This window comes from Thamnophis elegans, chromosome 2 (assembly GCF_009769535.1).
Source record: "Thamnophis elegans isolate rThaEle1 chromosome 2, rThaEle1.pri, whole genome shotgun sequence".
Lineage (NCBI taxonomy): Eukaryota > Metazoa > Chordata > Lepidosauria > Squamata > Colubridae > Thamnophis > Thamnophis elegans.
This window is the reverse complement of record NC_045542.1, coordinates 25,293,912-25,306,213: the sequence shown is the minus strand read 5'-3', so window position 1 is coordinate 25,306,213 and position 12,302 is coordinate 25,293,912. Positions and strand designations below refer to the sequence as shown.

The window sequence follows — 12,302 nt, the reverse complement described above, 5'->3', positions numbered from 1 at the left end:
GCGGTTTCATGTATATGTTAAATAGTAGGGGGGATAAGACCGAACCCTGCGGCACCCCATATGTTAGGGGCCTCAGGGACGATCTCTGCCTCCCGACCAACACCGACTGCGACCTGTCCGAGAGGTAAGAGGAGAACCACTGCAAAACAGTGCCTCCCACCCCCACCTCCCGCAGTCGTCGCAGAAGGATACCATGGTCGATGGTATCGAAAGCCGCTGAGAGGTCAAGGAGAACCAGGATGGACGCATGGCCTCCATCTCTGGCCCTCCAGAGATCATCGGTCAATGCGACCAAAGCGGTTTCTGTGCTGTAACCAGGTCTGAAGCCGAACTGGAAGGGGTCAAGATAACTAGCTTCCTCAAAGGCCCGTTGAAGCTGGAAGGCCACCACCTTCTCAACAACCTTCCCGATAAAGGGGAGGTTGGAGACAGGACGATAGTTGTTTAAAATGGCTGGATCCAAGGATGGTTTCTTCAGGAGGGGTCTCACCACCGCCGTTTTAAGTGCGGCGGGGAAGTGCCCCTCCCGAAGGGAGGCGGTCACGACCGCCTGGATCCAGCCATGTGTCACCTCCCTGCTGTTGGCAACCAGCCAGGAGGGACACGGGTCCAGAATACAGGTGGAGGCACTTACAGCTCGAATGGCCTTGTCCACATCCCCGGAGGCAACATCCTGGAACTCAACCCAGAGATGGTTTGCCAAGTAATCCCCCTGTGTCTCGGCTGGATCTACTGCGGTGGAGTCCAAGTCCGACCGAAACCGAGAAACTTTGTCCGCCAAGAACTGGGCATAGTCCTCAGCCCTACCCTGCAAGGGATCTCCCACATCCCTCTTATTAAGGAGGGAGCGAGTGATCCTAAACAGGGTGGCTGGGCGTGACTCGGCAGACGCAACCAAGGCGGAGATATGCGTTCTTTTGGCAGCTCTTAGTGCCCGGATGTAATCCTTGGTGCAGGTGGTCAGAAGTGCTCGGTTCGCCTCGGACTTATCGGACCTCCACAGGTGCTCTAGGCGTCTCCTCCGGCGCTTCTTCTCCCGGAGTTCCTCGGTGAACCAAGGAGGTCTCCGGGATCCACTGGCCCGGAGGGGCCGTAGTGGCGCAATCCGGTCAAGAGACTCCGATGCCGCCGAATGCCAGGCGGCAACCAGAGCCTCTGCCGAACTGTGGGCGAGAGCGTCAGGAATTACCCCAAGCTCCGTCTGGAACCTCAAAGGGTCCATCAGTCGCCTGGGGCGGAACCACCTGGTCGGTTCCTCCTCCCTACGGTGGGGGTTTGGCCTCCGGAAGTCAAGCCTCAGTAGGCAGTGGTCTGACCACGACAGGGGTATGGTCTCATTACCCCTCAGACCAAGATCACACATCCACTGCTCCGAGAGGAATACGAGGTCGAGCATGTGACCCGCTGTATGGGTTGGGCCCCGAATTACCTGGGTCAAGCCCATGGCTGTCATGGAAGCCATGAACTCCTGCGCCCCGTCAGAGCGTTCACCGAGCGATGGCAAGTTAAAGTCCCCCAGAACTATAAGCCTGGGGAGCTCAACTGCCAGCTCGGCTACTGACTCGAGGAGCGAGGGGAGGGATGCTGCAACGCAGTTGGGAGGCAGGTACGTTAGCAGCAAACCCACTTGACCCTTGAGGTCCAACTTTATCAGCAGGGACTCACGCCCGACAAGCTCCGGAGCAGGGACCCTACGAGGTAACAGAGACTCCCGGATAACAATAGCCACACCGCCACCCCTTCCCTGGGCTCTCGGCTGATGAAGCACCTGAAATCCCTCTGGGCACATCTCTACAAGGGGGACTCCTCCTTCTGTGCCCAGCCAGGTTTCAGTAATACATGCCAGGTCTGCCCTCTCGTCAACAATTAAGTCCCGGACGAGAGGAGCCTTGTGAATAACAGACCTGGCATTTAGCAACAGCAGCCTGAGACCAGGGTCCTGGCTACTCGCGCCATCTGGTCTTGGAGTGGGACTCATAGGGCCGGAAGGAGGGATCTCTGTAATGTAGCGAACCCTCCTTCCCCGGTAATGGCTAGCCCTAAAGTCCCCGCCATATCTGCCCCTCCCTGTCATGACCGCAATGCTCCGACCCACTCCCGTGGCCATGGTCCCCCCAACCACCCCGGTACCCCCCGCCTTCCCCGGCAGGTCCAAACACACCCGTCCTTCTCTGGTCACACAATCTTTCCATTTTGTATAGACTGGAACTTCAATTCCTTAGGCCTTATTTATTTCCTGATTTATCTTAAATGCAAGTTCAGCATTTTAATTACGTCTCCTGAATTAGATGAAAATGAATATGGCAGTAATTTGGATGGTTTCTGTGCACTGGCAACATTGCATTCCAAAGCTCCCTATGACCTCAGGCATTTCATGCACGCAGGGAAGACTGAGGAAGGCACAGCATAACTGCTAGCAACAGAATTTCAGAATCACCTTCTGAAAATAGCTGTTGTGGTAAAGCTGAAATCATTTAAGAGAAGCATTTCCATGCTCTTCTGCCAGTTGGTTGCTCAAAGAGGACATTTTGACCGAAAGATCCAGGAGAATCAGCATTCTTCCTTCTCTCAACCTAAAGCAACATATTCTTTGTGCCAAAGAATCCGGAAAATCTGGAACCCGAAAATCTGTTTCATCTAAAAGTAACTAGAGCACTGATGGCTAATCTTTTCTAGACCGAGTGCCCAGAGTGTCGCGCATCCCTGAATCCCCAAAATGCGATGTGTGCATGCCCCCGCACATGCATCCTGCCCTGCCCGAGCCCCATATATGTGCACATGCCCCCCTGCATGTGCCCCACCACCTCATACATGCTCATGGCCCCCCTTGCATGCCCACGCCCTCTGCACATGCATGGCAGAATCTGAAGATCAGTTGGCTGGTGGGAGACGCGCGCACATGCGCAGCGGAGCTGAACTGGGGCGACAGTTCAAGTGCCATCAGAGAGGGTGCTCCGTGCCATCTCTGGCACGTGTGCCATAGGTTCACGATCACAGAGCTAGAGTAATGCAGCCACCATCTACCCATTTTCAATCCCAATCTTACTTCCACCAGATTCTTCCCTAACACCAAATTTGCTCCAGTTCTTTTCAATTTTCAAAGTTACTACACTGATGATGGACAGAAATATCTTGACCTCTTCACATAATTTTGCCCCATTGAGTTGGAAAGAAAAAGAAAGGCAATTCTATGGGACGTGGCAAACTCAGATCCACCAAAGAGGTCTCAGAAATTACTGCAAGATGCCGTAGTAGTGCCTTGACTTTAAAATGGGGAAGGGGAGAAAAAACTAGAACTCCCGTCAATGGAAACCATCCTACAGCTGCAAGAAAATCCTGCAGTTTTCTCTTGTTCTGCTCAAATACAAAAGATAGATTACAGAGACTTATGGGTATGACTCACGAACAGCTTAGGGATAGACTGTCATGGGAAAAAAATCATGTGGCTGCTAGGAATAAAAAATTACCTGATGTCACATAATCAATCAATGCATATGCATATGCCTCCTAGGATTAAGCAACCATGGTAGGATTGGTCTGAAAAATCCAGACCCTGTTTAAATGAATGGACTTCTTTCATATCCTGCCATTCAGTGGAGCAGAATTAGTGCTTTAAGGCAGCACCCTGAACAGATATAAAGCTATTTGACTGGGATAAGGAAACTGACACAAAAGGTAATTGTTTTTAAACAAAATTGAATTCCTACCAAGAAAGGAATACAATGATCTCAAAGTATTTCATTAAACAGTAATACATAACAGGATAGGATCCTTCCCAGTGGTGGGATTTCAAATTTTTTACTAGTGGTTCTGTGGGCGTGGCTTGGTGGGCATGGCAGTGGAAGGATACTTTCCCTCCCCACTCCAGGGAAAGGTTACTGCAAAATCCCCATTTCCTCCCAATCAGCTGGGATTTGGAAGGCAGAGAATAGATGGGGGTGGGGCCAGTCAGAGGTGGCATTTACCGGTTGCCCGAATTATTCAAAATTTCTGTTACCAGTTCTCCAGAACTAGTCAGAACCTGCTGAATACCACCTCTGATCCTTTCGCATTTTAACAACTAGTAAAGTATTCCATCGCAAAAGATTAAATAAGCCAAAACAGAAGCTCTGTGCTATAGCCACTACTACCAACCAAAAACCTGTCAGACATTGCTCGTCAACAATTGGCAGCCCTGCTACAAAGAAGATACCAGTGGAACTCCCTCTCAGATGCAAGCAGTATCATGGCAACAGATGCTAGATTTCCAAATTTCATAAACAATCTGTACCATAGCAACAAACTACCCACAACAAATCAAACGCAGCTTGTACAATGAATGACGGGGCACTAAGAATTCTCACTTAGCAACCATCAAGAGAGCCACTAATGGGCAGCAAATTACCCCCAAATGTGGTAGGTGAGGGTGATTATAATGATAAAAACTAGCTTGTTTTATTTGGATAGCAGATTTAATTTGCACCTTGACAATGAAGTGAGGAAGCTGCCAAATGAAAGGCTTGAACAAATTCATGATAGAAGAAGCAAATCACATGACAAAAAAAAAATATTTCAAGGAGCCAGATTCCATATAGAGGTGATATTGACTGGACTCGCTTATCATGCTAAAACATAGTTCACTCTGCACAATTGGGTGGTTTCAGTAAGACCCAAAGCATGTTTATATACCAGAATGGCTAGGCTCAGACAACATGCTAAGTCAAAACCAAACAACCACATCCCGGCTCAGCAAAATGTTTGAAGCCAGGCAATCTGTTTAAATCCCTGATGATTTGAAATTAATGCATGAGGAGGGGGGGGGAGAACACTGTTCATTTAGGCTTTCCCTTTTCTAAGGAAAGGAATAGGGCTCTGAGAAAGAAGCGGACCTATTGTAATTCATTAAAAAGAACTAATTTAAAAAAAATATTTTTGAATGCAGGAGCAGCAAGATTCAACAGGAGTCCTGCAATTAGTTGAAACACCAGAGATAAACTGATACTTAAACTTATGGATTTCATATCTATTATCAAATCCCCCCCCCTCATTTCAGCTGATGAAATAAAACTGGGATTCTCTAGATTCTGCAGAAAGCAACATACAGATAGTCCTCGACTTAACAGTTCATTTATTGTAGTTCACCTCAACGGTTCATTTAGTGATTGTTCAAAGCTACAATGGTATTGAAAAAAGTCGTGACCCGTCCAAACCGCGCTCGACTACGTCTGATTAAACCACGTCGCTGACGTCATCAACAGGGCGACAACAGCCAGCGCGGAGAAAGAAGGGCGCTTTAAATAGCGCTTTGAAAGCAAGCCGATTCAACTTAAGGTAAGGGTTAGCTTTAGGGTTAGCTTTAGGGTTAGATTTAGGGTTAGGTTAAGGGTTAGGGTTAGGTTTAGGGTTAGGTTTAGGGTTAGGTTAAGGGTTAGGGTTAGGGTTAAGGTTAGGTTAAGGGTTAGGATTAGGTTTAGGTTTAGGTTTAGGTTAAGGGTTAGGTTTAGGGTTAGGTTAAGGGTTAGGTTTAGGATTAGGTTTAGGATTAGGTTTAGGATTAGGTTTAGGGGGGTTAGGTTTAGGTTTAGGGGTTAATTTTAGGTTTAGGGTTTACAGCGTGCTTCTGTCTCCACGCTGTTGTCGCCCTGTTGATGTCAGCTACGCGGTTTAGTCGGACGCGGTTTAGTCGAGTGCGGTTTTGTGGTGGAACCGAAAAAAGTGACTTATGAGTGCTTCTCACACTTAATGACCATTGTAGTGTCCCGGAGGCCACGTGATCACAATTCAGCCACTTAGCAATTGATTCATATTTATGACAACTGCAGAGTCCTGGAATCACCTTCTATAACCTTCTTTCAAGCAAAGTCAATGGGGAAGGCAGATTCACTTAACAACTGTGCCACTAGCTTAACAACTGCAGTGATTCACTTAACAACTGGGGTAAGACATGTAATAAAATGGGGCTAAATCCACTACCACGATTGTTGAGCTATCCATGCCCACCCTGGCCTCCCAAGGTCAAACAAAACCCTAATGCGGCCCTCAAATGAAATTGAGTTTGACACTCCTACTCTAAGCCATAAATGATCATTTATAAAAAGCATCACATTAAGCCAATACAATGCCCAGATTATGTTGAGTGAAATGTAGAAACCTAGTCTTTGAATATTTATAATAAATATTCTGATCATAAATCTCATCGTAAGCTTTGTAAGTTCCAATCAGTCTTAAGGAAGCTTAAATATATTCAAGTACTTATCAATTAAAATAAATAACTTTAAAAATCAGCACAAGAGTAAGAAAAAAGCTAGAAACAAAGCTTAGATTAGAGACTCCCTAGAAATGCATGGAGAATGGGACAGAAGTGCATCTCCATATTGCCCACTCTTCAGGCCATCAATTTATGAGAAGGCATTAAGCAGATTTTCCCCAAAGCTTCCAACTAGGGCAGATAGCTATGGGTGTGTGCACGGAAGTGAAGATTCTACTGCTGAGTATCAAGCAAATAAATTATATAATGAGGGTGATAAGGTTACTTTTTTCCTCAGGTCAACAGTTTATCTTTCACAGAGACCATATAAACTCTAGCTCTGACATGTTATAGGTATAGTTTTATTGATAATTATCCTACTATATTATACTACTGTAATTTTATTGTTATGACCAATCAATTGGTTTATTGGTTAATTGTTTAATTGGTTTATTGTTATGACCAAACAATTTCCCACATCCTATTCCCTCAGCCCTGCATTCAAGGCCAGTTTTTTCAACCCAAGAGAGTATTCATGTACTTTAAGCACCATTCTAGGCTGCAAACAACTTCTAGGTTTTGAGTCTATAGATTCTGAAGCCAATATCTTTTCTCCTAGCATTCTCCTTTGTTGCATGATGAGTGTCGAGATGAAGAAAGAACACTTCACTATACTACCTATTCAAAGGGTAGCACAGGTAATCCTCGACTTGCAACAATTCATTTAGTGACCTTTCAAAGATACGACGACACTGGAAAAAAGTGACTTATGACCGTTTTTCACACTTTCGACAATTGCAGCATGATCATGTGATCAAAATTCAGATGCTTGGCAACTGGTTAATAATTATGACCGTTGCTGTGTCCCAGGGTCACGTGACCCCCTTTTGTGACCTTCTGACACAATGGGGAAGCAGATTCACTCAACAACCGTTACTAACTTATCAATTGCAGTGATTCACTTAACAATGTGGCAATAATGGTAAAACAGGGCAAAACTCATTTAACGTCTCCTTTAACAACAGAAATTTTGGGCTCAATTGTGGTCATAAGTCAAGGACTTCAAACTCTATGAACTATGGATAATTTCAATTGTCCCACTGGCACATGCAGCAAAAGAAATTCCTGGAGTATTGTTTTTCCAAGAGTATAGCTTTACTCTCGACAGATATCCTTTACTTTAATGAAGAGGTAAGCAATCTTTCTTTACATGGATGACTTTATTTCCTAAGGGATAATCTATCCATGAGAAAAGACTAAAACAGCCCATACATACATGGAGAGAACCATTCCCTCCATGACACTTCCTTTCCTGACATTCCATTCTCCTTTGCCAGGTTGCAGGGGAAAAAAAGTCAACTCTTGCTGGAGATTTGAACAAACCATATTACAAGTTTGCTTAGTATCAGGGATGGGATTCAGCCAGTTTGGACCGGTTCGGGCAAACTGGATGCTAATTTTACACCTGGTTCGCTGAACTGGTTGTTGCAAGGACTAGCTGGCCCCTCCCCTCCCAGGAGTCTCCATGTGGCCCGTTTTGGATGCCAGGTAAGTGCAGGGCCCACACGGAGGCTCTGGGAGGGCGAAAAATGGGCCTCCCGGAACTTCTGGAAGTCCAGAAACAGCCGTATTTCCCGCCTCCGAAGCCCGGGAAAGGCCATTTTCACCCTCCCAGAGGCTCAAGGAAAGCCTCCGGAACCTGGGAAGGGCGAAAATCCCGCCCCCTGCCATGGTGAAGAAGGCTGAGTAGGCCACACTCACCATGGCGACGCCCACCCAGCAATCAGGCTGAGAACCAGTTGCTAAAATTTTTGAATGCCACCCCTGCTTAGTGTCGTATGTGAACTAGGCTTTGGGGTTCAGACCTTATGAGGAAAACGCTTTGTAGAACTTCTATCCTGGGTTGGAAGGATGCCGTATTTAGAGGTGTGCATATTTTCACATCTGCAGTGGACAAGGGGTGGTTCAAATCTAGTATGGGGACCTTCACCCAAAGGTACAGCAAGAGAACCTGTGCCAGATCCAAAATATCTCTGTCCTTTGCATCTCCAAATTGCACATCTCTGCTGTATTTATCAATAGGACAATCAAATATTTCTTCTAATAATTACCTGTGAATCTATGGGTAGGGAAGGCTCTTCCATTTCTAAGCAGAGTAGATGCATCGGTCCCTTTTAATATTAATCTGGTAATTATTAGCTTGTTTTGGGGAAGGGCTGTTTGCCTGGTGTGATTAACCCCTTTTTATGTCTAAAGAGGACGTATCTCTAAGTTCTTTCCTTCTCCATCCATTTACACTTTCATTTCACCTTATTTGTGTGAGAGAAATGACAGTTGTATTGTCCCAAAGGTGCCTTTTTTCCAAGAAGTAACTGGACCTTGGTTTTTCTTTGAAGACATTTTGCTTCTCCAGCTCTGAAGAAGTTTCTTGGGTGAGAAGCGAAAAGTCTTTAAAAAAAAACCAGGCAGTCCAGTTGCCCCTTGAAAAAAGCACCTTTGGGACAACCATGACCTGGATGACTGAGAATCTCCATAGACAGTTGTATTATTTACCTGGATGAGCTACCCAGAGAGGTGTTTCCAAAAGATACTTATTTAACAGGCAATTAATTTTAGTTAATAGAATTTAAGCCAGTTAATAGAAATATAAATGTGTTTATTTTTACCCTTTTATTTTTGGGAACATGACTTCTAACACATATTAGTCATATGTGCATACTAATATATATGTGTATCACGAAAAGAAGTTTAATAGACTGGGGGTAGTTGTGGGGAAGACATCTTCAGCAGCTGCTTTCAGCTTGAGTGGACAACACAATGTTGACAAGTGAGGCATAGGGCATTGCCTAGGATTATTTTTCCTGCCTTTTTTTCATCTATTCCTTCTGCTTATCTCAAATTTGGGATTATCCTCCTTTTAGCTCAATGCCAGGAAAGATATGCTCAACAGAATGGCTGTCAAACTCGGCCCACGGGGTGCTTAAATCCAGCCCACAGGGCTGACCTGGAAATATCAAAGGACCAGCCCATGGTGCCTCTGCCAGCCAAAACAGGCCCCATGCAGCCCCTGTGCGTTCCATTTTTGGCCTCCAGCAGCACTCTGCCGGCCAAAAACAGGCCGCGCAGAGGCCTTTTTGCACAGCAGAGTGCTGCTGGAGGCCGGAGGGGCCAAAAATGAGGTGCACGGTCCATTTTGGCTGGTAAACTGCTGCAGGAGGCATCCGTCCCATCTCCTCCCCACTCCCCCCACCCCCGGCCTGCAGAAGAGAACTATAATGATCTGGTCCTTGAAGAAATCCAGTTTGACACCCCTGCTCTACACCATTTTTAGCAGGAATGAAAGAACAAAGCAGGATCCAATAATACGTTATGCCATCCTACTTCTCTTCCCAGGTGTAGTCTCAAGCAAACCCGAGACTTACCATCTGTCGTAACGCCTTAGAGTCCTTGTTCCGTGGAAACGAGCGCTCGGGGACCCAACGGGGCACCAGCCCTTCGGTGGAATTTGCCTGGGCTCGCTGCAGCTTGGCTAATATTGCTTTCTCTTCTTTCTATTGGCAGAAAGTGAGGAATATGGAGGTACAAACCAGAACAACAAATGGAAGCAGGTGTTTTAAGACATTACTCCCTAGAGTAGGAATGTCTTGTTCCATAGCCTCTGTTATTTCAGCTCCAAGGACCAGAATATTTGTCTCCTGGGTTACGATGATCTGTTCCCACTTCCTGCCCCCCAAGCAAAGTTTAGTCATGTCCCTCCGCCCAACTCCCAGGACTTACCCGTTTCTGGCTGCAGCCCACAATGAAGAAGGTTTCAATGTTATGCTCCTTCAGGTAAGCATTGCGCTCACCCCCGTGTCCTGGCTCTACTTCATAGTCTTCATTCAGGTACTGCAGAGTTGCCTGGGTAATGTGGATCCGCCTATCGCAGAAATGTTGTCATTCAACCAAGACAAGTGCTGGAACCCACTGCTCCCACTCTCAGAGATACCCCCTCATTAGGCTTTGTATAATCTCGCTTAAGAGTGGAAGAAGCTACTCTCTCCACAAGGAAGCAATATGGCCCTTCCTCGGCAGCTCTGAGTAAAAGAGCAGGATTGACCAATAAAAATAAGAATAAGTAATGTAAGAGGCAGTTAGCTGCAGCAATGCAGGTAAAACACTGTGGGGAAGACGGCAGAAAGTCAGAAATCTTGCTGAAGAAAATTTGGAGGAAAGCCCAATGAACTCGTATGAAAATATGGTAAAATGGTCATAAGGAACTGTACAGTAAGGAGAACCAGTGGAGATAATATATTACTTCATTTGGATCAGCAAGTCACATGGAGAAATGTAAGGCATTTCCACATGCGAATTTTAATCCCAGTCATATAACAGCGTTGTGCTTTTTTATTCCCATGTTAACAATCCTGAGGAGTAGCCAAGCCAGTTGTCTGTCTGTCTATCTTAACTGTCCCAAACATCTAAGTGCCATCTCTTTTGCCATCAATGTGTGTGGTGGGCCTATTTTCCACTGATAAGAATGTGTCTCCAATATGCTCCTTCCACAAGATCTGACTGAGTGGGCACACTCCAGGTCCATTCCTTCCTTATAGGACTGAAACAGAGAACCATCTTGGTAGTGGTCCCTGCCCTAGGGAAGCACCTTCCCTCTGAGATCCAGCAAGCCCCTACCCTCCTGGCTTTCTGAAAAGCTGTGAAGGCCTGGCATTGTCCCAGAAGCCTCGTGTGAGGCAAGTGTGAGGTTGGAGCCCAATGCAGCTTTAAAGGTTTTTTTCCTACTCTTCTCCAACAGATAAACTCCACACGTTTAGGTAATAGACAAGGAATGGAATAGAGTGATTTTAAATCTATGTATGCAAAAGATAAAGAATAAGAGGTAAGACTGTTGTGGCCCACCGGCGGCCAGCAGAGTTGGCAGCAGAGTCGGACAGTGAGGAGGTTGGGGAGGAACATGGGTCAGTCCTAGGGGCCGGGTAAAGCTCAGACGAGGGCTCTGCATCAGAGGCAGAGAGGGAGCTAGACAGCAGTGAGGCAGAGGAACAGCTGGAGCCTGTTCCCAGTGTGTGCATGCACAGAACTGCCAGAAGACAAGAACAACTAAGAAAGCAGGGTCCACTTGGGAGTAAAGCAACACCTTGGAGGTGATTGGGCCCTCCCATAGGAAACAAAAGAGGAGCAAATGGGGAGTGGGCTTTTGCAGAAAACAATTTGTTCCTTTGGTCATTTCAAGAGTGGAAAGTTCTGTTTGTGATTATAAGAGACTCTGTGCCAAGTGTTGCCTTGCCCTGGCATTTGGAAACCAGTTATCTGGCAGTTCTCCAAGCGAGATAAGGTTCGTATTGATAAATATTCCTCTGAAAGACTGTTTGCCAAGCCTTGCTGACCGTGAATGAAAATAATTCACAATCGTGTAAATAAAAAAGGTTTTGCCAGGACCAAGACTCTGCTTCATGCTTTTTAAGCAAGCCTAGGTCCGAACAAAGACAAAAAGGGAAGAATAGGGGGAAAATGGGGTCACACCCAATACTAGCATGGCTTTCCCATTTCTAAACCAATTTTCTTCAATGAATATGGGCCTTTACAGGAAAAGATTCTCCATCTCCTGTTTAAATGGAACTACGGTACTTTCTATTAGCATTCACAGTTGTTTCGCTCAAACGCTGAAGGATTCAACTCACCCTGCTTTGCCACCAGCTTCCATGTGATTGGCCAAGGTGACATCATTAGACCAGACATCAAATTGCCATTTGCGCAGCCCCAGCACTCCACAGTGCACACGACCACTGTGGATCCCAACACGCATGTTGACGTTGACACCCGTCACTTCCCGCACCAGCCTAGGAGAAAGAGGATGGGGTGAATGTCAGAACAGGTCTCTCTATTTGCACACACATTCTGGCACAAAGACATCTTAGACAAGAATCACTCAAACAAAGGAGAAAGAATCACTCCTCTCAGTAGGGAGAGGTGAGCTAATAAGTGTGTACTACCACTTTAGCAAGGACAAAACAACTGATCTCCACCCTCAAACGGCTGCAGGAACTGAGCAAGCAGTTTGAAATGATTGCTGCTGGAA

At 46.1% G+C, this 12,302-nt stretch overlaps 1 protein-coding gene across 1 annotated transcript in view; it reads right to left on the bottom strand.

Annotated features, from left to right (window-relative positions):
• Positions 1-12,302, bottom strand: part of ADCY6 (adenylate cyclase 6) — a 71,942-nt gene that overhangs the window by 27,245 nt on the left and 32,395 nt on the right. Inside the window, exons 8-10 of the mRNA XM_032210025.1 lie at positions 11,905-12,063; positions 10,004-10,145; positions 9,649-9,777 (exon numbers count right to left, since the gene is read on the bottom strand). Of these exons, the coding sequence (XP_032065916.1) occupies positions 9,649-9,777; positions 10,004-10,145; positions 11,905-12,063 (430 nt within the window). The remainder of the gene's footprint in view (positions 1-9,648; positions 9,778-10,003; positions 10,146-11,904; positions 12,064-12,302) is intronic.